Genomic DNA, 27,824 nt, shown 5'->3' on the forward strand with positions numbered 1-27,824 from the left:
TATACTGCTTTATACCATATATTCCTGACATCAGCAAACAAATAACCAACATTTGGCAAAAATTAGTAACAAAATATGACATTCCAGTTAATACCAAATTTATTCAAAAACCAGGCACAAAACTGAGGTCTATACTATGTAAAAACTACACTGACAAACACCACACCAACATTATTTATAAAATACAATGTGATAACTGTCACGACTTCTATATTGGAGAAACAAGTAGAAAAATGGAAACCAGATTCAAAGAACATAAAAAGTCACCTTCACACGTTTTCGAACACTGCAAGTCAAATAAACACAACATAACCATAGAAAACACTCAAATACTAAATAAAGAAACAAACATAAACAAACGCAAAATTAAAGAAGCCTTACTTATACAACAACTTAAACCCAAAATAAACCAATATAAAGGAACGCCTTTATACTTATATTAATATAATAAAATAAATAAAATTATATATTCAAACATCTAATACCGCCCTCTACATTTCGACACACAGTTACACAACCCCTTTCAAACATGTGGTCAGCTTCCGGTCAGTTACCTCTTTCTTTGTGAACCTGACGATGACCGAAGAAGGTCGAAACGTTGTTCGCTCTTCTATGTTTGTTTTGTTTTGTTTTGTTTTGGAATTTCGCACAAAGCTACTCAAGGGCTATCTGTGCTAGCCGTCCCTAATTTAGCAGTGTAAGACTAGAGGGAAGGCAGCTAGTCATCACCACCCACCGCCAACTCTTGGGCTACTCTTTTACCAACGAATAGTGGGATTGACCGTCACATTATACACCCCCACGGCTGGGAGGGCGAGCATGTTTAGCGCGACGCGGGCGCGAACCCGCGACCCTCGGATTACGAGTCGCACGCCTTACCCGCTAGGCCACGCTCTTCTATGTAAAAGTGTTTTCTCAGCCCAAACGAGCCGTTTTTGCATATAAATGATCCGGAGTACGGTTTATCTTTAGATGGAATAGTTGATATCTCAGTTCATTCAAATTGTGTACAGTGATCTTAGCTAGATACAAGTTACAAGTGAATGATTCCAGTCTACTTAGCAACGATAATGATTGGTCCATTGACGTCCTTGTTCGATGAACGTGTGTTGAAGATGTACTTCTTGGATCAGAATTTAAAGTGAGGTGGTTTTTTCACCACTAGCACATGGACTTTGCACATACGTTCATCAAGTGTGTATATTATGCCAATATAGCTTGCCCTAGTTTGAGTTCCAGAATTTAGATACTTTGGTACTTCTATGTCTGTACTAAAATAGCAAAACATTGAATATAGGTAGAATTACAAATTCAAAAAAAGAATTATCAGTACTTTTAAGTGTGTATTCATATATGTTGTATAATGTATGCATTGTTGATATCAGAATTGTATGTAACAAAGCACAAACATCTTCACATACCTAGCGCATATGATCACATTGCATTTAGACATGATTGCAACTTGTATCGAGTTGTATTACAGTACAAATATGTGGATTTGTGATCAAAATGACTTAATTCTATCATGATGATTAATATTGTGTTTATAGTAATATAATGCTAGAACTTATGTATCTTATATTATATATGTATGAGAACATGAAATATGCAAGAGGAAGTTTTGGAACAAACGAAACATTTGGTTTGAATATTGAAATATGTACATGTTAGCTGAAGACCACAGTCATCAACTTGAATTACAATGACCTAGAAACGTGGTGTATTTTGTGGGTTACTCAGTGCTGATCTAAAAATGCTGACGTGGCATGACCTAGTGGCTAGAACACTCAACTTGTAATCTGGGAAGCATGGGTTGAACCAAACACGCCCGCCTTTTTAGCTTCGGGGACGTTATAAAGCGACATAAATCTCACTATTCGTTGGTAAAGAGCCAAAAGGTAGCTGAAGTTGATTAGCTATCTTCTCTTTTGTCACTTTAAAATTATGGATGGCTAACCCAGAGAACCCTTTAGTAACTTCGTGCGAAATTCAAAATAAACAGGATATGTTAGGTTTGGGAATAATTTAAAATAATTATAGGCGTGCGTTTTTTACTCAATAGCAAAATATTATAGGCTGCAGGAATAATCTACGTTGTTTTCCTTTTTCCTCGTTGTTGGTGAGGGATGTTTTTCACTCGTGGAAAATTAAATGTAAACAGATTTTGTGGATTTATCTTTATTTAGTAAATCATGGTTCGTGTTTTATTTATAGTGAAAGAAAATCTTACGTGTTTGTTGTTTTGTTGTAATTTGATATAAAAATATGTTTTATTAGTAAATGTAATATAACTGAACTACTTCCAACATTTGCAGATATCAATGAACGTTTAATTTCAGTAATGTTTTTAATAAATCGGTCTTTATGTACTAATACTGTATTAACTACCTCTGTCTGTGACGCTATACTTTTTTATGTTGGTTATTTCAAAGTTTTACAAACATTTCAGCTTGAGTCCCTCCAAGAATTTAAACATTCTAATTGTGGACTGTCATCTAATGATTTGATAGAAATATAAAATAATAGCTGCCCTTAGGTACTATAGTTGTATTGTAATTGTATTGTTCTATAAAAACGTTTTAAATACAAATGACGTTTATTTATTGAAACAAGTAAAACTTTCGCTAAACATACGTGTCTGGGAGGTTTGGAAATAATATTTCGAGGACCAAAGTTTGAGAATATCTGGATTAAGAGAATGTAATTCTGGATTTATTTATGAAACCATGCATGATTTTACCTTTTTATTTGGATTTTGTTGAACTTGTTCCAGAAAGGTAATTGGTGTCGCGAGCAAACAAGTTACTGAACCTTCAAGATTGTGTGCGGCAATGATCACTGCTTCTAAAGTAATATACTGAATTTTAGTAGCTAATAAAGAGAATCCAGTTGTTGCTCTTTTCCACTATTGTAACTGGAGTTCTACGTATATATACTTATATTTATGGCAAAACTACTATAGATGTCTCTCATCGTCTCTAATTTTGAACTGTTGACCAAAGAGAAAACTATCAGTCAACAGTACCATATCACCTATTATCCACGATAAGTGATTGGCTGTTCCCCTTATAACTTGGTTGTCATTCCAAAATCCCTATCTCTACCGTAAGACCAAACTACTTTAGTAATCAGGTAATATTGAAAAAAAAAGAACAGATGAACACTATCAGCATAATGTCTGATAGAAGTAATATTCACTGACAAGTAAGACGACTGTCAGAGATCAACAGAGTTGGGGCTGGGCTAACATAGTTATTATCCCTAAGAACTTGTTAGTAGACTGAATACTTACAAATGATGGATATAATGCATTTTTGCAATAGAAAGTTGAGAATATTAGTCATTCCTACTGTCAAGAAATGATACGTACACTAGATCCGTATTGACGAGTATTCATAAAAAATGTTACACTGTGATCAAATTAGTTTTAACTTTTTTTTTACCTGAATTTCTGGGCTGTAAGGAGCTAATTTGACATGGATTTTTCAACCTTAACTTTTCCCTCTTTACCACTTTTGGTTCTCTTAGACATACTGATTTCCCATTCAAAATGAGTAATATTTGTAAACAACTTGAGAAAAAAAGAAGATGAATTTTTGGAGTTAGATGAATTCTACGAATCTAACCGAGTTGTTCCCCAGTGGTACAGTTGTATGTCCGCAGACTCACACCGCTTGAAACCGGGTTTTGATATCCGTGGTGTGCATAGCAGAGATAGCCCACTGCGTAGCTTTATTCTTAATTCCAAACAAAAATCTAACCGAGTTTGAATTAAGAAAATGTGAAATAATAGTCATAAAAACGAAAAAAAAATTAGCATATGATGTGTGAACAAGATGATAGACTGTAGCTATCCTGGGTGTAGAAGTTGAATTTTAACTAGTACATTTCCTAAACTGAGAGATTACAGCATTGAATAGCAAAATTATTAGTGTCATCTATTTCATTTTCGTGTGTTATGTATGTCATTTTTGATCATTACACGCACGCAATAACAGGAATGCAGTTGTTCTTCAAGGTATTACCTGACTCACTAATAAAGATTACTGTTCACTTGTTCTTGTTGTATTACATTATACATACACAATAATCTTTCCCACTAGAATGCACAAATGAAGCCAAACATGAATTGCCCAGAACGATTAGCAACTATGGAAAAAGCAATTTAGTTATATTCCAGTAAGTAGACTCTGTATGTAGGGATGATCAGGATAACCAATGGGTATAATACAAATATTCATACTAAAACAATCAACAAAGACAGAGAGTATTACCTTAAGAGATTATTGCCACTTACTTTGATGTGTTTAAAATCAAGGCGAGAAACCATCGCTAAAGATTCCAAACCAGAAAGTGATCAACCAACCAAATTGTTCGTCTTTCTTCTTCTTGTTTCAGTCAAGATAGTTTTACAACTACTTTAACACTAATATAAGTTTAAATCTAAATCCACTCTATGTATTCCTGGGCAGTGTCTTTGGGGAGCCAATTCCTATATGATATATGAAGTGAAGGAGTAAAAATATATATATATATATACAGGGCAAAAAGTGCCTCCACCTGAAAATGCTGTTAATTTGTTATATCTTTTATTAAACAACAGAAAATTATGTAAAACTATATGTTTTTAGAACGCACTTGACGAGATATGTTTAAATCCTAATTTGAACACTGGATTTCATAAATATTTGCGCTTTTCATGATTTTAATTACATATTGTGATGAAAAGAGTTGCGCACCTTATGTAGTTTATTACACCTTCTTGTCTCAATTAGCTAACAAAATGGTCAAACAAGTTGTAATATTGAGAATACTTCAGGATTGTGCTGTGTATAGCTGTGTCATAATTGTATTCTTGCTTGCATTCTTTTTGGCACTGCCACCTCTATATCGTTTGTTATTTAGAAAATGTTTTTATTACTTGTTTTCACTACCCACTTGGATAGAAACATGGATGTATGAAATATTTTGGTGAGTATTTGATGTTTACATGATTAAAATAAAGGAGAAAGAAAAACACTGACTATGTTATACATAACCCATACTTCATTTCATCCATTATTGACCTAGTATTTAGGCTAATTTCGTAGTGTCCACATTTTCCCTATTAAATGCTAAAAGGTTTTTTATTTTTATTTTCCGTTTTCTTATTTTCATTTTTCGAAGCTCTACTCAAATAAGTGGTTGACTTTAACGACGCAAAATGGATATTTTTTCTTTATGTTCATTGGCCTTAAGATTTTGGCCAGCAGTGTACAAAAGTTTTACAAACTTACAGACTATACTGGGTCTTCTATCTACTCTAGAACTGTATCTTTTATCGACGTTCACGGAGAGCAAATTAATTCCTTGTTGATGCACTTGTGTACTTCTTTTAACAGCTTGCTCAGCTTGAAGCACTTATAAGTTTTCACCCACTCAAAATAAGAACTAGTCAAGGCGACGACTTTTGAATAGTAAATCAGGTTGTCAAGCGGTGCCAAAAAAGACTCTCCAAGTAGTGGCTAAAAATCGATGACTACCTAATACCTGGGATACCTGGCAGGTAATAAATTTGACTGCTCTATGATAGGCTTTATGACTTTCGTGAGGTATTCATTCTGACCAGTGCTGACTACCTGAAAATAGTCTCATTGCCTGCAAACCACTACAGAGTAGTCATGATATAGTCAGTGTGACCCTATTCGTCCAAGGAGCGGTTGTCATTATGACCTTCCATTAATAATGGACTGTTGTCATTACGACTATCCAACGACCATGGAAGATAAGTCATGTTGACCCAGTCATGACCACCTCTGTAATGTCACTGTTAGGCAAAGAGACCATCTTCAGTCAGTTGTGATCAGCAGAACCATCACTGAGCAGTCAACCCCGCTGCCATCTGATGATTCAACCTAAGTCCCAGTAACCTGCCACCATCCTGAAAAATATAAAATGCATTTTAGCAGCACCATTTTTATTCCAAACTGAACACAAGTTTACATCAGTATACGTGTACCAAAATAAAATTCAAAATGCAGCAACAATTTGAAAATAAATAACTGAATTTATAACAATACAGAATACACTTGGTTTTTGCAAATTCACCCTGGATCAAACACACATGACAAGTTACTATTACCAGATCTAATATAACCTTATGGCTTTGAACACTTTCCTCTTCCTTTACCTTTGGAAGTTTTGACATATTTCCCACTGTTATGTTTTTTGACATTCGAGAGATCAAGCAACTGAATAACACATCTGTCTGCATCTTTTTCAGATTTGATAATTTTCCTGGACTCATCATAGAGCTTCAGAACAACTCTTTCAACAAAGTTGAAAGTTTTCTTGAGTTTTGATGGAAATGCAAAGTTGAAGATATAAAACTCCCTGCATACGTAGTGAATGCTTCCACAAAATCTTCAGTGGCACAAATATCAAAGTCATCAACATATAGTTTGAATTCCTGATCATAAAACTGAGAAATTGAACCACATTGAATGTATATACCACTCTCATCAGGTTCCCTAACTTAAGTACCCACCATGATAATTTTACTTTCTTTTAGAAGAAAAGGGATACCAAGAATGGCAATACTAGATGTAACATCAGGCATGTGTGAGGACTGTTTTATACGAAATGCTAGCAATGGATTATTTTCTAGTGATATGTTTCTGTCCTGCAGGTGAGAATTTATTGAGTCTTTATATTGAGAAGGAAAGTTGAACACTCCTTTTTCTGCATCATTTCCTAGCCGCTTAAATTCATTCAATAGCTGTGCTGGTGATGCCACAAGGAAAGGATAATGCTCTATAAGTTCATTGACAGGAGTGTTGTCAATAACCAGTTTCCTATGATCATGCAGAGTTTTGCCCATAAGTAAGTCCACTTTACAAAGATCACCCTTTTTTCTGCAATGGAGACGAGTTTTCATTTATTCCATGTGTTTTTCAGTGGAAGTTTCATCCTCCCCAACTGGCTTTTCATATAAGTATTGCTTTAATCCATTTAGCTTCTGTTCTGAGATGTGGTTTGGAGATTGGGTTTTATCAGTTGCAGTTTTCGTCGTTTTCTTTCTTTCTTGGACTATAGGCAATGATGAATCCTTCCACTTTCTATTATTCTGGAATTTCTGACGAAGCCTCATCCTTCACAGCTCCTGCAATTAGAATTGACAGAATTAGTTCTATTGAGAATGAATAACAAAACAGCCCTGGTATAACTATAATTATTTTAAACAATATTTCTTTTAAACCACTTTTGGCATTTTTCACATTTAATCTGAGAAACTGAAAGTCACACACATACTGGTTAATAAATCAGTTGTACGAGTTTATCTTGACAATGTATTCTCTTTAGCGTCAAATTAGTTGAGTTTTATTAGTTGAGTCATGTTACATCGTATACAAACAAAACAAATATTTCAAAGTATTAAAATAATATTTTCCACAGCCCCTTGTTGGTAGATATATGTACTTTTGTGTATTTTAAAAAATACAACTTCCCACAAAATTTTCACTTGTTTCTTCACTAATATGCAACACAAAAAATGCCATTTAATTTATTTTGTAACTAATGAACATATTTCGTACAGAATACATTTACACCCTTACATGTGGTGATATGGTCATTCCTGTTATGCACTTTAGGACGAATTTTATTGAGCTCATTGGCTTTTGGGCTCATAAAGTCAAATGTATAGATAAAAGAATATATTTGTGATGAAACTATATTTCACAACAAACATAACATAATGCACATGTGGATAGTACTTACACGAACACCTTGGGGTGTTAGATTTGGGGCATCTGACAGCTGAGGGTAGCGCTTATATATTTCATCCACTACTTGGTCATACTGCCTTGAAGTTGGATATCTGGAAAATAGAGGTTAGGCAGGCTATCAAGTACAGATGAAGACATCTGAAGATATATAATTACACGCTTGTAATCAGAAATGGTACACATGATATTCACTGCACAGCACTTACAAGGTATAGTTGGAAACCTCAGTGTAGACTGCATCCAGTAAATGGAAGCGACCTTCTTTCTCAACAGACTTCGCTTGCGACAACAGCAAAGCAGTAGATCTAGGCAGACTTAACAAATTTTTCAGCTTAAAGGGTACTGGCCAAGACTTGAATGCTAAGATGATGACCAAAGAAAATATCAAATAGTTCAAAACAGTTACAAATTGGGATTGACTTATTTCAATGAAATACTAACTAAGGCCTAATTGTCTCAAGTAAAAGATGAAACTATTTCTCCAACAGATTGAAAGATCTGTTTGACATTCATTAGGACATATCCTACCATGATGATATGGACTGAATTTGTTCAGTACTGGGACCGGGTGAAGGTGCACTCTGCTTGCTTGAAAGCACTTCAGGGTTCGGTGGATTCTAGTCAAAAATAAATTTTTAATGGGTCTATATTTGTAATAAAAGAAATTAACAAAAGTTGTCATTCAAGAACAACTACAAAACACTAAAAGATATATTAAATTTCCGTAAATTTAACATCAGCAGGACTGGTATAAATCAGCTAATAAGTAATTTGACTTTTTCTAACAAATAGTAGCCTTTAAAAGGTGAAAGCAAATATAAGTAGTCTGACCTCAATAGATGGTGATGTTGGTGCAAATATGCATGATACATATTAATATGACACAAGTTCTCTCTGTTTGAAAATTGTGATGAAATGTGTCACAAAGGCAGAAACAAATTTACATAAAATATGTCAAATCTTTTGATGAAATTTGTCACTGCAAGGTACACACCAAGTTATATAAAACAGGTTAAATATTCCACTGATTACCGAGTTCTGTTTAAAAGTTGTCATCATTCAGTCGCCACGAATGTAGTGATGTAGGATGATCATATTTTCACCTTTGTTCACATGACAAGGCAATGGATAATGATCATAAAGATCTGGAATGCTCAGGAGTTCATAGCTACAATGTAAGCATGAAGATGCTTGTGATAATCAACAATTTGGTATCTTTGACAATACAAAAAGGTTTTCCCCAAAGAACAAAGCAACAGATCACTGAAGAAAATTGAAGACTGTCGAATTCATAGCTACTGACAACCATTGTCCCTGTATTGTATGCGAGAGGCAGTTGACTGTACAACCTGATATTTTAGTGACAACATCGCCTTCCCCAACAAATGCACTAACAAGGTTTCGCTCTTCACCGAGTGAATTCACAGGCAATCTGACAGGATTAGTCAGGTCAAAAGCATCTATTCCAAGAAATCCGCTTTCCAAATGTGAGCAGAGTTTATACTGGTGTCTCATTGCCATTGGTTTGGCGAGATTCCTCCTGTTTATGGTACGTCTTGCAACATCAACAAAAAACTATGTTTGGCCTCAAATCTCATGGTCCACACATTCCTCAGTGGACCATATCTGCGGGTCATCTCTGGGTAATACAAAGTAAAATGTCCCTTTGGCTTGAGAGTTCTGTTTGGAAAAGTCTTTTTCATAAAGAGAATGGAACTGTTGTATCACATTATTTAAGAATTCATTGCATATGACATTGATGGACACATTATCAATTCTGCCATATCCAGCAGAGTCAACAGAACTTCCCATCTGTTGTTGCATTCTGGCACTGCATCACCCACCAGTAATGGAGATAACCTTAAGAGACACCAAACTTGCACAGCTTTTTGCTTAATGTGTACAGACACTCTCAAAATAGCAATCTCAGGCCTATTGATTTTAGCAGTTCCTTTGTAGTGGAACTCCTTCACTCTGCCTGCAAGGTACTGAAGGCTGAAGTATCCAGACAAGACATACTGATCTATGAGTAAAACTAAAATTTCTAACATCAAGCCAGATTCAAAAAGGTTTTGTAATATAACAGGTGGTAGAGCATTTGCCACATGAAATTGCTGCAGAACGTTCAGGGGCGATCTTTTTTTAACCCCATATGTACTTGACAAAGTCGGTTCAGTTTCGACCATTGTAACTTGGTAATTATAGGATGCAATAGATCTCTCTGGACATTTTGAAATATCAGTCAACTTTCTTAACTCATCCCGAGTTACCATGCAGAATCTACAAGATCTGAGAGCAGAAAATGATTCAAGAAATCCTCCAATAGCAAGAGGTGCACCTGTGAATTTGAATGTTCCCTCTGGTTTGACAAAGTTAATACCAATGTTTTCAAGAACAGATATTTCTTCAATCAAAGTCTCATCACTGTATTTAGCCCATGTTTTTTTTTTTTTTTTTTACATTTTGGCTCTTCAACAAGATTGCTAAGAATATACAATGAAGCTGAGATCTCAAAGCAGGTTCAATATTGCCTAACTGATAGAAGAAAGCAGCATATTTGTAAGCAGAAGCTCGTATTCCAGCCTGGTTCACAGCTGTAAACTCATCAAAATAGAGAATGATTTGAAGGACAAGGGGAGTTTCTTGTCGGAATGGATGGTTTTAGAAATGTTCATCATCAACGACATCTCTAAGACAATCATCAGCTGACTGGCGAGGATAAACAACCTGGCTAAAGATATCATCATGTTTAAGCAAACACTTCAGAGTATCTAATAAAGAAATATAGTGCATTGTGTCATGTTTCCCATCACCAGCAATTCCCAGGTCATACTCAACAGGTTTTACAAATGTCATATTATCTTCAATGTAAGACTGGAAACTATTGTGGTCAGTGAAATTTTAATCATGGAATGAAAGTCAATACTTTCTTTCTTGCAAGCTTCCATCACTGCAACTATACTATTTATAAGAACCCCCTCACTGATCAATGTTCTTTTTATGGTTTGGAATAAATGTTTATCTTTGGCAGCCATAATAGGACAGGACAAATTTAAAAAAAATACTTGTAGTTTTGTAAGTGATTTTTTCATTTTCATGCAGCTGCAGAATTGTTTTAGCTAAGGTTCTTCTCTTGTCTGTGACAACCATCTCCTTATTACCATCAACTGCCTCATCACTGTCAGGTTTTTATACCTCTGTTTCATAAAGTTCTCGGCACATTCACCACCAGCTTCATTATCATGCATACTGGTAGTAGCAAACCATCCACGCTTTTTATTTTATGTCTTTTCAAACATCTGATGCTTTTGAATGGTCTTTCACATCCATTAACCCCACATGGGACAACAAATCCAGGCTCATGCTCATGAACCAAAGAAAAATGTGAAAGAAGCTTGTTAAAATGCCTAACCTTATAATTACATTTAATGCAAGGGAAAATATTGAAAACATCTGACTGTTCTGCCATGTTTAACTCCAAAGTTTACCAAACTTCACAGTGTCTATTAATAAATATCATGCAAGACATGCATCCAAATGTCACGGGTTTCCATTCTGGAACGTAAAATGTATCATTTATTTAGCTAAATTTAATGAAAATTTCAACAATAACAACTAGCAAATGTCGGTCGCCCGCGAACCGACGGTGTATCCTCGGACTTCCCCTCAATCTAGCGAATAAAAACGTACTTCAGAATGCAAATTCTTGCCACAACCCCTCCCAGGGGTGGCCAAAAACATTCATTAACTAACTAACATATTCACCAAATTGGATAGAAATCCGAAAGGGATTGTGGACTGTAGAGTGAACACAAGAAAATCTCTGCAGACGCATACGCATTACCTAAATATAAATATTCCTACTCTACTACTACTAGACTACAATAGCACAGACCTACACAATGTAACGGGCAACCATCCTTGTTTACACATAACGAGTTGTACGAAAGCATACGGATGGATTCACTTCAGCTAATTTAGAAAGTTAAACATTCGTATTTTTATATTGTTTTATTGAAACATAGTATAGGAAAATAAGACATAAACGATTAATATTAACCTGTATTTCTTCTTTCCGTCATCTGTGCGGTTGCATGGCAATTGTGCAATGTCAGTACAAGTTTCGGTCATTATAAATTCTATAAACGTCATATGTAATTCTCCAGTGTGCGACAAAATATTGCTGTGTGATTTCTCCCCACTCCCCCGCCGCCTTTGGGTTCATAGTGTCATCCCTACCTTCGGCTGCCGCTAAGGAGTGGACCGTGCCGTCTTCACTCCCCCCTGTGTATGTATAGTTGTATGTGAGCCCCTAAATCCCCTCCACCACCTTGAAGAATGATCAACCTCTCTACAAATAACACCTACAGCCCTCCTTGCACAAGGAGCCCCCGCCTTCAGATAAACTCGACCTGGTACACCCCTTTGGAAAAGAGATAGTCTCGCTCGCGCCTAATGTAGCTGCTTTCCATTTGTACTCGATTTTCGCTGGGCACCACTAGACAAATCGGATGCATTTCCTGGACGTGTAGTGTCAGCGCGAGTGTTACCCACGTGGCGAAAGCTTATTTCAGTCATAATTTAGATCGTTGTGTATTGTATTAAAAATATATATTTACTATTGGATTTCATATTCGAATATTCCAACACAAACACACAACAATATAAAAAGACAACTGTCAAATAAAACATTGAAGAAATAGTAGTGGTCGATAAATAAGATTTATTTTGTGTGAAATAAATTTATTCCCCCCATAAATAAAAGTAAATAAATAAATTATTGCAAAGTTTAGCCCTGGTTATGTTTCAATTGTTGTATTTATGGAACAAAATGCACGAATACAGTCATTTGTTTGAACTGCACCTAAATGATATAAGAAACATCAAGAGTGTCAATTCATGAGTTAATGCTGCATGTGGTGTTGGTCTTCCTGACCACAAATTAGTCCTTAAGACTAGCATAGCAGTGCTGCTATGAAGTAGTGAAGGTGACTAATTGCTTAAATTGACTAAGGGTCAGTCAAACTGACTAGTAATAGATCATCGTTACTACTTAATAGTCAATTTTATATCCACGACTACAAAATGATAGTCATCTTGCTTATTGATACATTTTAGACAGCGATCACGATATCTCTAAAGCAGAAAATAGACGTGACTATGCCCTGGTAGTCGTAATGAACAACTTTTATTTAGAGTGTTAGCTATAATTTACAGAGGTAGCTTACTTTGATCAGAAATTCATAGTAATTCACGAACTCCTGACTCTCTAAGTCGTTGTGATCTGAAGTTTCGCCTTATCTAGTTTATGCTATTCAATCAGAACTATCGGTATAGTCGACTTCGCTCAGACATTTCTTTTTTCAAGAATTTTATTTACCAATTTAATGGAAAAAAAAAAAACATTGTCAGACTCGCGTGTGAAATGTAAACATTTACCTAATATAACTACATATAACTACATGCTGTGTTTAACGTATCGTAAAAAATATCAGAAGTCAGTGATATTTCCACTTTTTCTTTCGGCGATATTGCCCTCCCCTTGTACAGCGATATAACCAGGGGTTCGATTCCCCTCCGTGGGCTCAGCAGATGTGGCTTTGCTATAAGAGAAACACACTTTTATCAGCGTTAGATACCAAAGATTTAATTATTTTTATAATAGACTCAAATCATAACGATACCCAAACGGAAAGCGGTGAAGTATAAATGTTGGGCAATCGAGATACGAGCAGACCAGCGTGTTAACTTGGTGATACTACTGGCTATGTGTGACATTAAACGTTATTTTCATTTGATCTTGGCATCACAATAGACATCGAAACCTTAAAACCAAATTGAGGACCAGTTATTTCCACAAATGTGGTGATATTTATCTATATACTTCCTATTGTTTTAAATTTTGACTTTTTCTATGTACTTGGCTGACTGCCAATGATACGAGGCTACACTTTGACAAATTCTTCATTGGCACTTGTGTAACGTTCAGTGTTAAAAAAAACTCACGTTTTATAAAACAACGATTATTTTTACGCAGTTCTAAAAATGAGTTTACTTCTAGAATCAAAATTACAATAAAAAGCAAATAACTGATAAAATTTTGTTTTGGAATTTCGCACAAAGCTACTCGAGGGCTATCTGTGCTAGCCGTCCCTAATTTATCAGTGTAAGACTAGAGTAGAGGGAAGGCAGATAGTCATCACCACCCACCGCCAACTCTGGGGCTACTCTTTTACCAACGAATAGTGGGATTGACCGTCACTTTATACACCCCCACGGCTGGGAGGGCGAGCATGTTTAGCCCGACGCGGGCGCGAACCCGCGACCCTCGGATTACGAGTCGCACGCCTTACGCGCTTGGCCATGCCAGGCCAAAGCAAATAACTGACTGTGCAGAATAAAACAAAAAACAAAAAAAACCAACCAAACAAACTTGATGAAACCACAAACAGTCTCATACGCTGTACATGTTTTGACATATTTTACTACGTCATCCTCAGAATGTTTTGTATATTCATAAATTCATGTTTATGTATGAAGTCTCGAAATGGTTGAGAAACCCGAGCCATTCGTCTTACTGCCTGTCATCTCTATTAGATGTCGTGGTGACGCAGTAAAGATACATGAAAACATTCTGAGTGCATGAAACACGAGGATGCATTCTCATTATAACTGTGTAAATTAGAATCGTTGTTTTATAAAATGTTAGTTTTTAATTACGCTGTTAGTAACTTTTTGTATCTTTACAGTGTGTATACTGGTTATTATTTGAAACATTTGTATATTTGTATGAATTATAAATTGTAGCACACAGCAAACCATCTAACTTGTTCTTTGTATGTTTTATGTGTGCAAAATACTACTTGTTATTGTGTGTAGTTGTAGAATATTATTTTAAAGCGTTTAATTGATTGTCAGACAATCTACATTGTACTATCCTCCTATCCAAGCGATAGTGTGACGGTCAATCTCACTACTCGTTGGTAAAAGAGTAGCCCAAGAATTGGCGATGGGTTGTGATGACTAGCTGCCTTCTCTCTAGTCTTACATTGCTAGATTAGGGACGGCTAGCGCAGATAGCCCTCGAGTAGCTTTGAGAGAATTTCAAAACAAACAATCCTTTCTGGCTTTTTATGTTATCCATCCGAAGTTTGAATTTTAAGTGACTATAATAAGCATTATAGTAATTAGAATTCACTACTTAATCTTGTTCCTTCCATAAAGTTTGTTGTTCACGAAAACTGATGATATATATACAGCTTATAGACTACTTTTATGCTTGCCGTATCTCAACCGCCCCTGGTGAGTCCTGATATTAGACGTAAGACCTCTTCAGCAGAGGATGTGGCAGATGTAGTGTAGTTGAAATATTATAACATATTATCCTATGCTTAAATTCGTGAATTCTTAGAATTAATAAGATATAACTTAAGAACATCATTTTTAATTAAATATATTTCCTAAGAGGGCTGGTTCTATTTTTGATCTATGTAAGTAGCTTGTTCTAATCGAAAGCTAATATTAAATAATTTATTAAAATAAAAATGCCAGAAAACAGCAAAAACAAAGCTAACTGAATATTCTTCAGTTTCTTGTCATATTGTTATTCATCCCACAATAGAATTATGGGCGGAAAACTCAGGATAGTCAGGTTTGGCTTGTTCTGAATTTCACGCAAAGCTATTCGTAGGCTAACCGCGCTAGCCGTCCCTAATTTAGCAGTGTAAGACTAGAGGGAAGGAAGATAGTCATTACCACTCACCACCAACTCTTGGGCTATTGTTTTACCAACGAATAATGGGATTGACAGTTGGCTGAAAGGACGAGTATGTTTGGTGTGATGGCCCAGGAAAAGTGGAATTTTGTCGGAATATTCTCATTTCCGCACGCAGAATTTTTTAAAAACTATAAGTCTATTGGTTCTTCGCTAATTTATTTCGCATTGTACTTTCTCTATACTTCTTATACCACGAGCTCTCTCTCTCTCTCTGGGTGTTTGGGTATATATATTTGTATACCCAGGAGGGTCAGGTATACTAGACCTCTTCCTCCTTCCGTTACTTAGTTGGAATGGCCTGATTAATATATTTAGAGTATATACAGAATGACTGAAGTAATGTCATAACTTTAAATCTAGTCCTTTTCAGGGCAATGTACATTTATATTGTTCTTTCATTTTTTAATTTATTATTATTTTTTTAATAAGTCTAGAACGTAGGTGGCCTATTTTATTTTAGCACTATTTTATTATCATTATTAATATTTGAAATTTGATTTTATCTTAAAGATCTGATGTATAAATGTAACGGGGAGAGGTGTTTAGTTCTCTCTTCATCATATATGCAATATCTGTCTAGTTCGCATAATAATTCATTTTTTCGCCAATTTTTATCAAAATATTTATTGTACTATGTCGAAGTCTATCTGGTATTGATTACAGTCAGACATCGATATAAGGCGCTAGTTGGGGTCCAAAAAATTCGACCGCGTTGTATCTGATTGCGCCTTATACCGATTTGATTTTTTTTTTTTGACCCTCGGGGTGAGCGATAATGCAAAATTTACGCGTTTTGTAGTGAACTAAAGAAAAACAAACAAAACTACTTACACCAATGATATAGCATTTCTTTTATTTATTTTTATTTATTAAACTCAATTTTAAGACTGAAATTAAATGTAAAAAGCAGAATTCTAAAGAAATTTATCGAATTCATTACTTTGATGGAGGGCCCGGCATGGCCTAGCGCGTAAGGCGTGCGACTCGTAATCCGAGGGTCGCGGGTTCGCGCTCGCGTCGCGCTAAACATGCTCGCCCTCCCAGCCGTGGGGGTGTATAATGTGACGGTCAATCCCACTATTCGTTGGTAAAGAGTAGCCCAAGAGTTGGCGGTGGGTGGTGATGACTATCTGCCTTCCCTCTAGTCTTACACTGCTAAATTAGGGACGGCTAGTACAGATAGCCCTCGAGTAGCTTTGTGCGAAATTTCCAAACAAACAAACAAATACTTTGATGGGGGCTGATATTCTAAAAGTAGTTCCGTAAGAGCAATCATGTGATCGTTTTTACGATTAGACGCTGATTAAAATTAGTTCAATTTTAAAAGTTAATACATATAGTAATTAATTTTGATAATTTATTTACTAATTATTAAAATCTAAGTACAAACTGAAGTCAAATAATTACCAGATAAAAAAATGTCATGGCAAAGTTTAAAATACGAATTCAGTACTGAAACAAAACGGATTTTTCAAAAATTTAATAATAAAATATAGTAAGCACATAAAACAAGTTGAAATGCACAAATTTATAGTTACTCAGTAGTCTTCTTTCTTTCAAAAGCCTCCAAAAGTGTCTGTTGTCTTCCTCCTTGGTTCCGCATCCTCTTCGCAGTTCTCATTAGGTCCTGGATCTGTAGTATCTTGCAAATTCCTAGATTGTGGTGTTCTGCCCAATATAGAAGTTGTTCTGTGTACTGTACTGCCTGAGTTGAGGTGATGCAATTCCTGAGTTCTTCTGGAATGGGGTCATCTTCTTCTTCTTCATCTGGAGTGGTAAAATCTGTGGGTGCTGCCGCTGGGTTCTCTATTGCTTTCTGGATCTCTTCATCTGTGAGGGGTGGCTGGGTAACTGGTGCTACTTCGTCAATCTCGGCCCACTGCTTCACAAGGGTTGTCAAGGGGAGTCCATCCTGGTAGTCTACAAACTTCCTTTCTGCCTCTGCTACTTCTTCTGCTGTAAATCCATGGAAAATGTCATCTTTTTCTTCTATTGGTTCTGGTTGTGGTTCTTTCAGACAAGACCTTTCAGTTATTCGGCGATATTAGAATAAAAGGGAATAGCTGACGTCACAGATTTCCAAGAAACTATTTCGTCTGAAAGCTTCTGGGGAGCGAGCTGTTTCTTAGAAATTTATATGGTTTCAACATTGACGCTATCGTTTGCAGCACTTCATGCCACTGTCACTGGTGTATGAGTGTATATGACTCATCCTTCGTCATCCATCGGTCGATCAAGGATGACTTGTGGTTTTAATGAAAATAAAGTTTTGATACTTCTTGCCTACGCACTGAGAGCTATCCTATGACTGGCAGATTATGTACTTTACTGCAGTTGACAGCGCCAGGAATTATTACATGCAGGCCGGGGTTTGATCACAATATGCGGCGTGAAAACCATACAAAAGATTGAAGTGGATTTGGTTTTGATTTTGATCACATTAACCGGCTGATTACATTAAGCAGTGATAATATTAAGCGGCGGCCTCTGTAGAAACCCCAAAAAATTTGGGGCCTAAGACCCCATCGCGCCCAACTGATTATCGCGCTTTATCGATGCGTTTTATATCGATGTTTACCTGTACTTACTAGGGTCGGTTTGTTCGCTTAGTTGGTAGCAGAAGTTGTCCCATTTTTTTTTTTTTTTAGCTGTTTAATTTCTGCTCTAATTTTATTTCTAATGTACCACGAGCTAACAACGCTAAAATCCAAGACTAGATTTCCCACGGCGGATGCAGTAGTTAGCTCAATGTGGCTTTGCGCTAAAATAAATCAAAATAATAAAATAAACAAAACACAAGCAGAACGAAGGGACGTTATTTAATTTCTGAACACATTAACAACTAAGATCAAATGCAAAGGAGGGCAACCGAACCATTTGCTCAAAGTTTTTGTAAAATTACAAAAAAAAAATTGTTCTTTATGTTTTGACCCGCTATTTCAGAGTTTGGAATTAAATTCGTTTGTCTAGTGTTCGTGCTAGCTTAAGCTCGAAAATTTATTTAAAAAATTAGGCATGATACAGCATTCAAAAGCCAAGTTTCATTACGACCCAAATGAAAGTAGGTGGAAGAAGTGATATATTTTGACCCTTATTTTTGTTTTTCCATTCGAACCATGATATTTGTTTTTGCCCTTCACGAACCAATCACAGCAAATGGTGTTTACTTTACAAGGATTTAAGAGTTTATGAAGGGGCTTATGTGCTGTGCATGTGAAAAAGTTCAGCCAATACTGAGATTGCAGAGTGGTTAAACTGTTTAAGTCATTGATTATTTCTTTTTTTTGTAATTGTAGTGCAGTTCAGTGCGACTTGGATACAGTAAATTTAATCGCTGTTTGACTTTGAAGTGTAAATTTAACTTTAGTTCCTCTTGAAAATCAGTGAATAATTAATTAATGGAGCCTGATAGTAGAAATAGAAATCCTGAAATTAAGTATACCAAGGTAGTAGTAATTTTAGTCTCTAGAGCTCTCTTCTTAACAAAGAACTTAAAAAAAAGAAGAGTTGTGAAGAAATACTACTGCTATGAGAAAATCATATTCACATATCTAAAAGCTTATCTCTTAATATGAACTACATTAAAAAAATAAGCACACCTTTTTATTTCTTTGATTCAAAAAGGGAAATTTTATAATGTTAAATTTACTTAAAGCTTTCTAAACTTTATTTCTTCTACTTTAAATATATAGTTTAAGAGCGTATAGAATTACTTAGACTACAAGTACAGTTTTGTTCAGCAACATACGGATATTTTAAATTAAACTTCTGTTTATTCTTTATATTGAATTAGCTCGTAGTATAACTGCTTTTTACTTAGACTATTAAAACTTGTTTGTATTAAAATAATGTTTAATATCGCTGGTCGTCATTTATTGATGTAAAAACAAAATATCTTTATTCTAGGAAATAAATGTTGAAGTATCATTTTATTAGAAATAAATGTATGGTGCTGAGTAAATAAAAGTAAATCGCAAAAGGCTCTTGATACTCGTTATAGAATTGTCCCTGTTCCATTCTGTAATTAGACTTTTATCCCTTTTATTTTTTTCCCTATAAAGCTAAAATTTAATTAAATAATGAGTATACATGAAGTTCTCTTAGGATTTATTAAGTTGCAGATATATAAGTAATTGAACCTATGATTTCTTCTTAAAAATGAAAGAAAAAACTTAGTTTGAACATTTAGGTTCACAGCAGTTTGTAAACCTAACATATTAAAAGACTGTTTTGTGGTGCCATAGAACATTAAAAATTACAACATCATTTAGTTTTAAGCTGTTGTAGTTACGTGTGGACTTATTTTAAGCTACAGAAAATAATTGTAAGTTATGTCTGCCTTTTGTAGGTAATTTTTCAGTAATTATATATTCTGATATGTAGTTTTTTTTAGACTGAAGTATTTCTGGAAAGTGTTCATTGTTTCTTATATTTAAAGACATGAACATGAGACAGAATGTAGAAAGTTTCAGTAATATAAAACATTGAGTTGGAACATGGAAATGTAGAGAGTGCTTATGTTACCAGAGCATTTGTGGTTTGAAAAAAAATTAGGTGTGATTTGTTGGGGGAAAAAAAGTAACAATTGCTAGTTTTGAGCTAAATTAATGTTTAACAATAAGAAGGTAAATCATTGTAATTTGTACCAGACTATGGGTATGCTTAATTTTGAGTGCTATAACAAATATGTATACATGTTAAGAATGATGAAATAGACTACTAGAATATTTAAATTAGAAATATTGAGCTGAAGATATGTTTAAAGATTTTGACTTTTTTCTGGAAATAGTAAAATAACTAGATAAGACTTGATTTGTGTGTTTATAAATGTTGGACTTTGATAGTCTAGAAAGGCTAGTTTCAATAATATGAACTTGAGAGGGTAAGAAGTTTTTGTGCTTTGAGAGCACAAGTCATTTTTACAAAATTTATTCTTAGCAATAATCTTAAGCTTGTTAGCAGATATCATAAATTTAATACGTATTAACATATACTTAACAATTGAATTAAAATTGCAATTTCTGGTTATTTCAAATAGTAATATGTAACATATGCAAAATTTCATATCTGTTTTGTGATGTGTATAGTTATTTGTTGTTAAATAATTATTTTGTGTTCCAGATTTTCATCAATAATGAATGGTGCAATTCAGTTTGTGGGAAAATGTTCCAAACTTATAATCCAGCAACTGGTCAAAAGCTATGTGATGTCCAAGAAGGTGACAAGGTTTGAAGGAAAATCTTTTAAATCTCTCTTGCTCAACTTCACAAATGTATCGACATGTTAACTATATTGGTGAACAAGCTTAAATGGTTAAGTGATACTATCAGCTGTCATAGTTGTTTTAGTAATAGATGAGGATTTATTTTCATCACTTAAACACTAATGTTTCAGTTATAAGTAATTAGTAATTTACTATTAATTATTGTAATAACTGCATGCATGGTGATTGGATCACAAATGAACATTTATTAGACACTGTACATCTAAACACATTTTTTAGTTAAAAATGGAGCTTATTATTAAAATGTACAAAAACTTACCAACATTTTAAAGAAGTGTTAAATTTTAAAAACTGTTAAAGCTTGCAATTTTACTAAATGTCTGTAATGGCTGGGTGAATTAGTACCTTTTTTGTTTAATAAAACTGTCTACCCATCTTTTATTTTAGTGTAAGGGAAATAAGTATGTAGCTACTAGCTCTGTGTTAGCAGTATCTAATTATTTTTCAGTGTCGTGTATTTATTATTTTTTTTAATGATGTGTAAAATAAATTTGTACGTGAATGTATCTAAGCTGAACTATTTAATGAAGGTAAAAGTACTCTTGTGTTACAACAAGATTAATATCATAACATTTCAGTACCAGATCACACTGTTTTAACACAAGTAAAATTGAACATAATTAATGGAATTTTCGAAACTTCATGTGCATGCTAAAATGTGTTTATGATTAAACAAAAAAATATTTTGATTACCAAGAAACTTAGTTTGTACACCTATTAACAACACTGTTAAAATATTAAATAATGATCTACACTTTGTCATGCATCATTTATAGGCAGATGTGGACAAAGCTGTAAGAGCAGCAAGGGAAGCCTTTAAATTAGGCTCACCTTGGAGAACAATGGATGCATCAGCTAGGGGACAGCTCATAAATAAATTTGCAGACTTAATACAGAGAGATATAGAATACTTATCTGTGAGTACAAACTTATTTTAATATAAAACTAATTAAATTTTTTTAAAGGATTTAAAAAATGTTTTGTTTTATTTTTTATAAAATAATTTGTCAAGAATAAAAGATTTAAATATTTGTTATAATTATATTTTAAGTATTGTGTTTAAATTACTCAAGAAGTGTTTTTTTGTATTTTTCAATATCTAGAGCTTGGAAACTCTAAATAATGGAAAACCTTATAATGAATCTTTGTTTGACATGGAAGGAGCAGTATCAACTATTAGGTACTATGCTGGGTGGTGTGACAAAATTCATGGAAAAACTATTCCAATAGGTATATTTAGCATAATTCTACTTTTAATTCCATACTATAGATGTTTGCACTTTACTTGCAAGTTTACCCAAAATAATCTAAGTCATTTCTGTGGTTGTTGTTAATGACAACTATTTTGATTTAGTATATACATTATAGTAGAATTAATTTATAGACAAGAGTAAAATGGTTGTAAATTTAAAAAATGTTGCAGTATTAACAGTATTTTGTAACATACTGAAATATAAGTATTAACATAACACTAGAGCTCCCAAAATTCTGTTTACTGTTGTATACATATTTTTTCCAGCCTTTCATTTTCTTAAGACTGGTGTGAATATTTTTGACATCCTTATATGTATAATTAGAAGTAATTGTCCTGTAAAAGATAAAGAAATTATAAAAAACAAACAAAACTTTCAATATATTGTTTTGTAAAAAATGTTTTTCCATCACAATGAAAATGGCTGAAAAACAATAAGTAACATTTGTTAGTTCAGGCATCTATAATCTATAACAAAATCATTTTCAATGTGAAATAATGTACCCACATTATATACACATATTCATGCTGTATATAAAAAGAAAATTCATTCTGGCTGGTTAAGCTGTGCCAGTACCACAAAAACAGTAATAGTTCTCTGTAAACTTTTTCTAAAGTTGTTTTTTTTAATCAACCTGTTAAGAATTTAATCTGTAGTTTAATAAACATAAAATTTTGCAAGTGAATTTTAACATGTTTAATTTTATTATTAATGCTAGATGGAGATTTCTTTTCTTTCACAAGAATGGAACCTGTAGGTGTTTGTGGTCAGATTATTCCAGTAAGACATTTACTTTTTTAAAAATCATTAGAATGTTTTTTATAAATCTAGAAATATATATATAATTATAAATTACACTTAGGAATATGAAACTGGTATAATTCTAACTGATTCTACTTTTGTGTATGATAATATCAGTTGTATTGTGGTGAAAGTGATTCAAATTTTAGATTCATGCCAGTAAAATCAGAAATAAGATATTCTGTGATCAAAAAAATTATATATATACATTTACACTACTCGTAAGACAAAAAAAATTATTTAATATGAAGTGTTTAAAATTTGATAGATGGACAATTCATAAGATAACTATTTATGCTTTTTAAATATTAACTTGCACATGGAGGGCAACATTAATGATCATGTCAGGTTTAAATGTAGTTTTATTATATTGTGGTTGTATAAGTATGCTACTTAATAATACGAATCTATCTGGAAAAAGCACATAAAAATGTATTTTTATCTTCTGTTTGTTTTCTTCTCCCTTATTAATTTCTTTTACCAGTTTTGTAATTTCAAAGGTCACTTTTCAAGATATACTTTTTAAAAAGAATCTATTTAAAAAATTCAAACACTGTTTTTTCCAAATAAACTAAATATCATTTTTATTTTAAAGGTCAGATTTTCATAGTTTAAAACTTTATTAGAGAAATGTTTGATTTGTAATACTATATTTTTGTAGTGGAACTATCCAATGCTCATGTTATCATGGAAGTTAGGCCCTGCTCTGGCAACTGGTAACACTGTCATCCTTAAGCCAGCTGAGCAGACTCCACTTACTGCCCTTTACTGTGCAAGTCTTCTCAAGGAAGCTGGATTTCCTCCAGGTGTGATTAATATCATTCCAGGGTATGGCCCAACTGCTGGGGCTGCTATAGCAGAACACACTGATATCGACAAAGTGGCTTTCACTGGTTCTACTGAGGTAACATGTTAAATATTTTTTTACATGTTAGTAAGTTGGAATTACACTAGTAAAAGTAGTTTGAATGAAGTTCTTGTAAATAATCATTCTTTAACCAAACTTGATCCTTTTTATTAGCAATATTAGATAATGTTACAAGCATTAAAATTCATGTTGCCATTTGTTTTGTTCAGTTCCATAAAAACATCCTTACCTTGATAAATAATGTGGCAGCAACCATGCATTTAGTAAAGAGTTGCCATGAAAGTAAAATGGGTTACGAAGGAACCGCCTAGAAAAAGAAGTTGAGATTGGTGTTCAGTTATTGAATGACATCAATAGTGATAACATACCTTTCAATTTTGTGGGAAAACTTTGTTTTAAATTTGACTACTAGAAGTACCTCCAAAGTGAAATAATTGCATTTTTTAGTTTGTCAGTAAATGTTTTGTGAATTCTAGAGAAATCTACTGTACACTTGCTTAAAATGAACCATTAAAGTGATAATGATTCTTTTAGTTTTATATTTTTGTCTGTATTAAGAAAATTCTGTTTTAATATATTTAGATTAAACCTGTTGTTACTCATTGCCATAGGTAGGAAAACTTATACAACAAGCTGCTGGGAGAAGCAACACTAAACGTTTAACCTTGGAGATGGGAGGAAAAAGTCCATTAGTTGTGTTTGATGATGCTGATGGTAAATATCTTGATTCATGAAATTTTTCTTTTTTAACAACTGAAAATTTGCTGCTTGAGAACTCTAGTTATTCAGGGTAATTTGATGGTGCTGATTTACAAAATGTAGATAGAATTTGTACACCCCCTAAATGTTGAGTTATTGTATTATCACAATAACTCACACTGTCAGCAGTGTGAAATGTTGCGCAATCAACTTGTCCGAATAGATTTATGCAGTGAAAATAAGTTTGTTTGGACAATTTAACAGGTGAAAGACATACCTTTTTTTGATAACTTCAAACCAACACTGCATTGTATTAGCGTAAAATTCCAAACATATTGTTGATGTATGCTATTTTGTTTATAATGTAATTGTAGCAAATTGAACCATTTTATTTCCACACTTTGTGTGGGAATTATGAAACCTTCATGTACTCAATTTGATAGAACATTTGATAAGTCCATTGACTGACCATAAAAGGAATGGAGTTAAATGCCTCTCTTAATTGCCTTTCAGTCATTCAGTTAGTTACTTTGCCTCACTCAGCATCCAGTCCAAACAGTCTGATCTTCTGCCTCATAATAGCCAAATTCTGTAAAATTTATTTATTTCAGTCTTTTAAACTCTAGTTCTGTAAACATTGTCTTCCATATTTGTTAGAAAATTATTTTAAATGCTGGATGTCTGCAGTTCAAGCAAAAATCACTCAACAGTTTATGCTACATTTGTGGAAAACCTACTAGTTAAAGTAAAGGGAGCTTACTACAAATACTTTGAGCATAAATTTTGTGACCAAGAAAAACATTGGATGCTACATGTGTTGTACTGTTTCTCTAAGAAGAGAGCAAATGTGCCCTTTGAAGTTCTCACTATATGATGTAAGCCCAAATATCATCTAATTGACTTACTGTATATGACTAATGTTTCTGGATATTCAAACCAAATTAGACAATACATTAAATATCCAGATATTGAATCTGCAATAAAACCAGTATCTCATGAGAATGATCATTCAGTGCCATATTTACCAGCAAATTTGAAAACAGTCTTCCTATGAAGAAGACAATGAATCATCTTAAATCTAGTAATTATGTTCCTGTGGCACCTCAATATAACTGTCTCATCTGATCACACAAGATGAGCTAAATGATTTGATTTATGATTTGTCTCCATAAAGGCAACGTACTTATAAATATTTTGAATAAATGCATAATAACTGAAACTAGAGGTTATCTGAAATTTCTAACATGAGTTTTAGAATTACCATAATCAAATTACACAGAAATAGTAGCATTTTTTCTAGTACCAACAAAATTTTGTTGGTTAGTATCATCCAAGAAAACAATTTTACAACTGCAGTGTTTTAATGATGTATTCTAATAGTATTCAACAACAGCACATAAGTGTTTTGTATAGTAAATGTCTTGTAACTATCTTTTGTTCAAGATGTATAGTAATGTTCTGTTTCCAATCTTTTATTGAGCTACATTTTTGTCTGAAATACATTCTCTAAACATTTGTAAATATTAAACTGTCTTTTTCTGTTACTTCAGTATTGTGTAGTAAAATGATTGATTCTTTTAGTATATCTCCACGATGACTTTGATCTAAATACCTTGTTCAATCTTCTCTTTAACTTGTCCCATTTAACATCTTGCCTAAGGAGTAACAATTTGAATGAGGAGCTGTAGGAAATGGGATGAAAGTTTTGTGAAAAAACTATTGCAGAGAGTTTAATACAAATAGAATAAGTTTAAGATTTTGGTTCATCAGGATGAAGCCAGCATAACTGATAACAGATTAAAAAACTTTTCATGAGTGTGGTTGGAGAATATGGTCATCATATTTAAAAAAAGTCTTTTTTTTTACTCTGAATTGTTATCATAAGGTGGAAAGGCTGTTTGTAATTTGCAACTCTCTTGCAACATAGGGATCTAAAGGGATTTTTGCTATAGAACATTCCAAAATTTCATAGAAACACCTGGATAAACTACCATTGGAGAAAAAAAATGCCAAAAAAACAGTTGCTGGCTATAAACATGGGAGTAATAGTTTCACACTAGGTCTAACAAGTTGTAGTTAAAATATACCCTTACTTTATTCAGCATGGCATACACCAGTTAGTTAAAGAAAGGTTGAAACTCTGAGAAGGATATAGACACTCAATGAATTTAAGTATTTAAGGTATGCTGTTCAGGCATTCAGGTATAACGAGCACAACAGGTACTGCTTTTTCAAAGGACTTGAACCTAGGTCTCATTCAGTAAACAAGTGGCTTTGCAGAAACTTGGTAGTTTCAGCTGGAAGATAAGAGTAGAGGAGCTAAGAGCTTAGTAACAGACAAAGAAAATAAATTTGAACTTTTAACTTGGAAAGCTAGACATTTAGGACATATGTATATGTCCACAACCACTATTTATTTTCAAGTTTAATATTACGTTTTGACTCAACTTTTGCATCTATATATTATTGACCTGTTGTGATGAATAGGGTAATAGGGATGTCTGTGTTATTAATTTGAATATTTTGTTAAATTATTTGTCATTGTATTTAATGCATTGCTCCATCTTTCAGGCATGTATTTCAGATTTTGAATAGTAGCTACAAATTCGTTTACTATATATTCTCAAGAATAGAAACAGTTAATGTATTAACCAAAAGTCTCATCTTCATGTTAAACATGCTACTATATCAAGGAAGTTTTTGTAGGAGAACAAAGGTAGTTTTGTTGTATCAGTACAAGTTTGTTTGGAGATTTGTTTGCTGTGGTCTTGAGTGCTTACTAGAAATGGTAATTTTCTATCTTGTAAGTCTGTTTACTTCACATAGGTTTTCTGATGGATCTTGCCTACATCTATACCCCACCTTATTTTTACTTTTCCACTTTGTTTATATTTGAGTCCAAATTGCTCATAATATGTTGAGTATAGTTTGTAAATATTACTGTAGTTGAAACATAACTACTTTTTTCTGCTTTGTTTTAAAAGAACACAATTTCTGGAACAAAGCTATCTTTAATGGGTAATGATAACACTGTTTACACTAAAATTATGATATTTAAAAATTACTTAATGCTTATAACGTGAAATTAGTTTATCACTGTTTTTGGTTTGAATTTTCAAGTAGTAAGTAAATAAGACAGAACAAATTCAAACTTTTTGCTATACTACTTACAGATGTTCCTTGTCATTAGATAGATATTGTTACAAAGAAAACCCAGTATAGTACTGTGAAGTTCTGATAATTTAAACATCTCATTAGGTCATCATTTTGATGAGCAGTCCTAGCCATCCCTACACAGAGTAATGCTATCATTTGCCTTGATAGCATTATCATCAAAAGCAAGATTTGTTTATTAAGATGCTGTTTCCTTGTTTGC

General features: G+C 33.6%; 3 protein-coding genes across 7 annotated transcripts in view; 1 reads left to right on the forward strand and 2 right to left on the reverse strand.

Moving 5' to 3' along the window:
* Window positions 1-5,939: 5,939 nt before the first annotated feature.
* LOC143225686 (uncharacterized) lies at window positions 5,940-17,214 on the reverse strand. Of its 2 annotated transcripts, none has more exons than XM_076455547.1 (5): window positions 17,082-17,214; window positions 8,295-8,383; window positions 7,973-8,126; window positions 7,759-7,858; window positions 5,940-7,141 (listed from the first exon to the last, which is right to left on the reverse strand). In XM_076455547.1, exons 1-5 carry the CDS (start codon window positions 17,162-17,164, stop codon window positions 7,133-7,135), a joined length of 435 nt encoding a protein of 144 aa, XP_076311662.1. In that variant the 5' UTR covers window positions 17,165-17,214; the 3' UTR covers window positions 5,940-7,132. The 2 variants fall into 2 exon arrangements, with proteins under 2 accessions (XP_076311662.1, XP_076311661.1); XM_076455546.1 differs by lacking the exon at window positions 17,082-17,214 and adding an exon at window positions 11,827-12,076.
* A 661-nt stretch (window positions 17,215-17,875) lies between these two features.
* Window positions 17,876-27,824, forward strand: part of LOC143225685 (retinal dehydrogenase 2-like) — a 29,427-nt gene continuing 19,478 nt past the window's right edge. The window contains exons 1-7 of one of the 3 annotated variants that reach the window (XM_076455544.1): window positions 17,876-18,604; window positions 20,665-20,769; window positions 21,604-21,744; window positions 21,931-22,057; window positions 22,799-22,860; window positions 23,543-23,785; window positions 24,361-24,463. In XM_076455544.1, coding sequence (XP_076311659.1) covers window positions 18,599-18,604; window positions 20,665-20,769; window positions 21,604-21,744; window positions 21,931-22,057; window positions 22,799-22,860; window positions 23,543-23,785; window positions 24,361-24,463 — 787 coding nt within the window. In that variant the 5' untranslated portion in view covers window positions 17,876-18,598. Of the gene's footprint in view, window positions 18,605-18,716; window positions 18,990-20,664; window positions 20,770-21,603; window positions 21,745-21,930; window positions 22,058-22,798; window positions 22,861-23,542; window positions 23,786-24,360; window positions 24,464-27,824 lie in introns of those variants that run through there. The other 2 variants (XM_076455543.1, XM_076455545.1) reach the window with 2 other exon arrangements.
* LOC143225684 (uncharacterized) overlaps window positions 23,946-27,824 on the reverse strand; it is a 102,920-nt gene continuing 99,041 nt past the window's right edge. Inside the window, exon 10 of one of the 2 annotated variants that reach the window (XR_013013982.1) lies at window positions 23,946-24,056. The gene's annotated coding sequence lies outside the window, so the exon portion shown is untranslated. Of the gene's footprint in view, window positions 24,057-25,992; window positions 26,746-27,824 lie in introns of those variants that run through there. The other variant, XR_013013983.1, reaches the window with a different exon arrangement.

Source organism: Tachypleus tridentatus, chromosome 9 (genome assembly GCF_004210375.1).
Source record: "Tachypleus tridentatus isolate NWPU-2018 chromosome 9, ASM421037v1, whole genome shotgun sequence".
Taxonomy (NCBI): Eukaryota; Metazoa; Arthropoda; class Merostomata; order Xiphosura; family Limulidae; genus Tachypleus; species Tachypleus tridentatus.

Excerpts from the sequence above, each read along its gene's own strand:
- LOC143225686 (XM_076455546.1), bottom strand. The coding sequence starts at position 11,918 with ATGACGTTTATAGAATTTATAATGACCGAAACTTGTACTGACATTGCA. Across the intron at positions 8,127-8,294 it reads ATTCAGTCCATATCATCATG|CATTCAAGTCTTGGCCAGTA; the intron begins GTAGGATATGTC and ends TCATCATCTTAG. Across the intron at positions 7,859-7,972 it reads GAGGTTTCCAACTATACCTT|ATATCCAACTTCAAGGCAGT; the intron begins GTAAGTGCTGTG and ends TCTATTTTCCAG.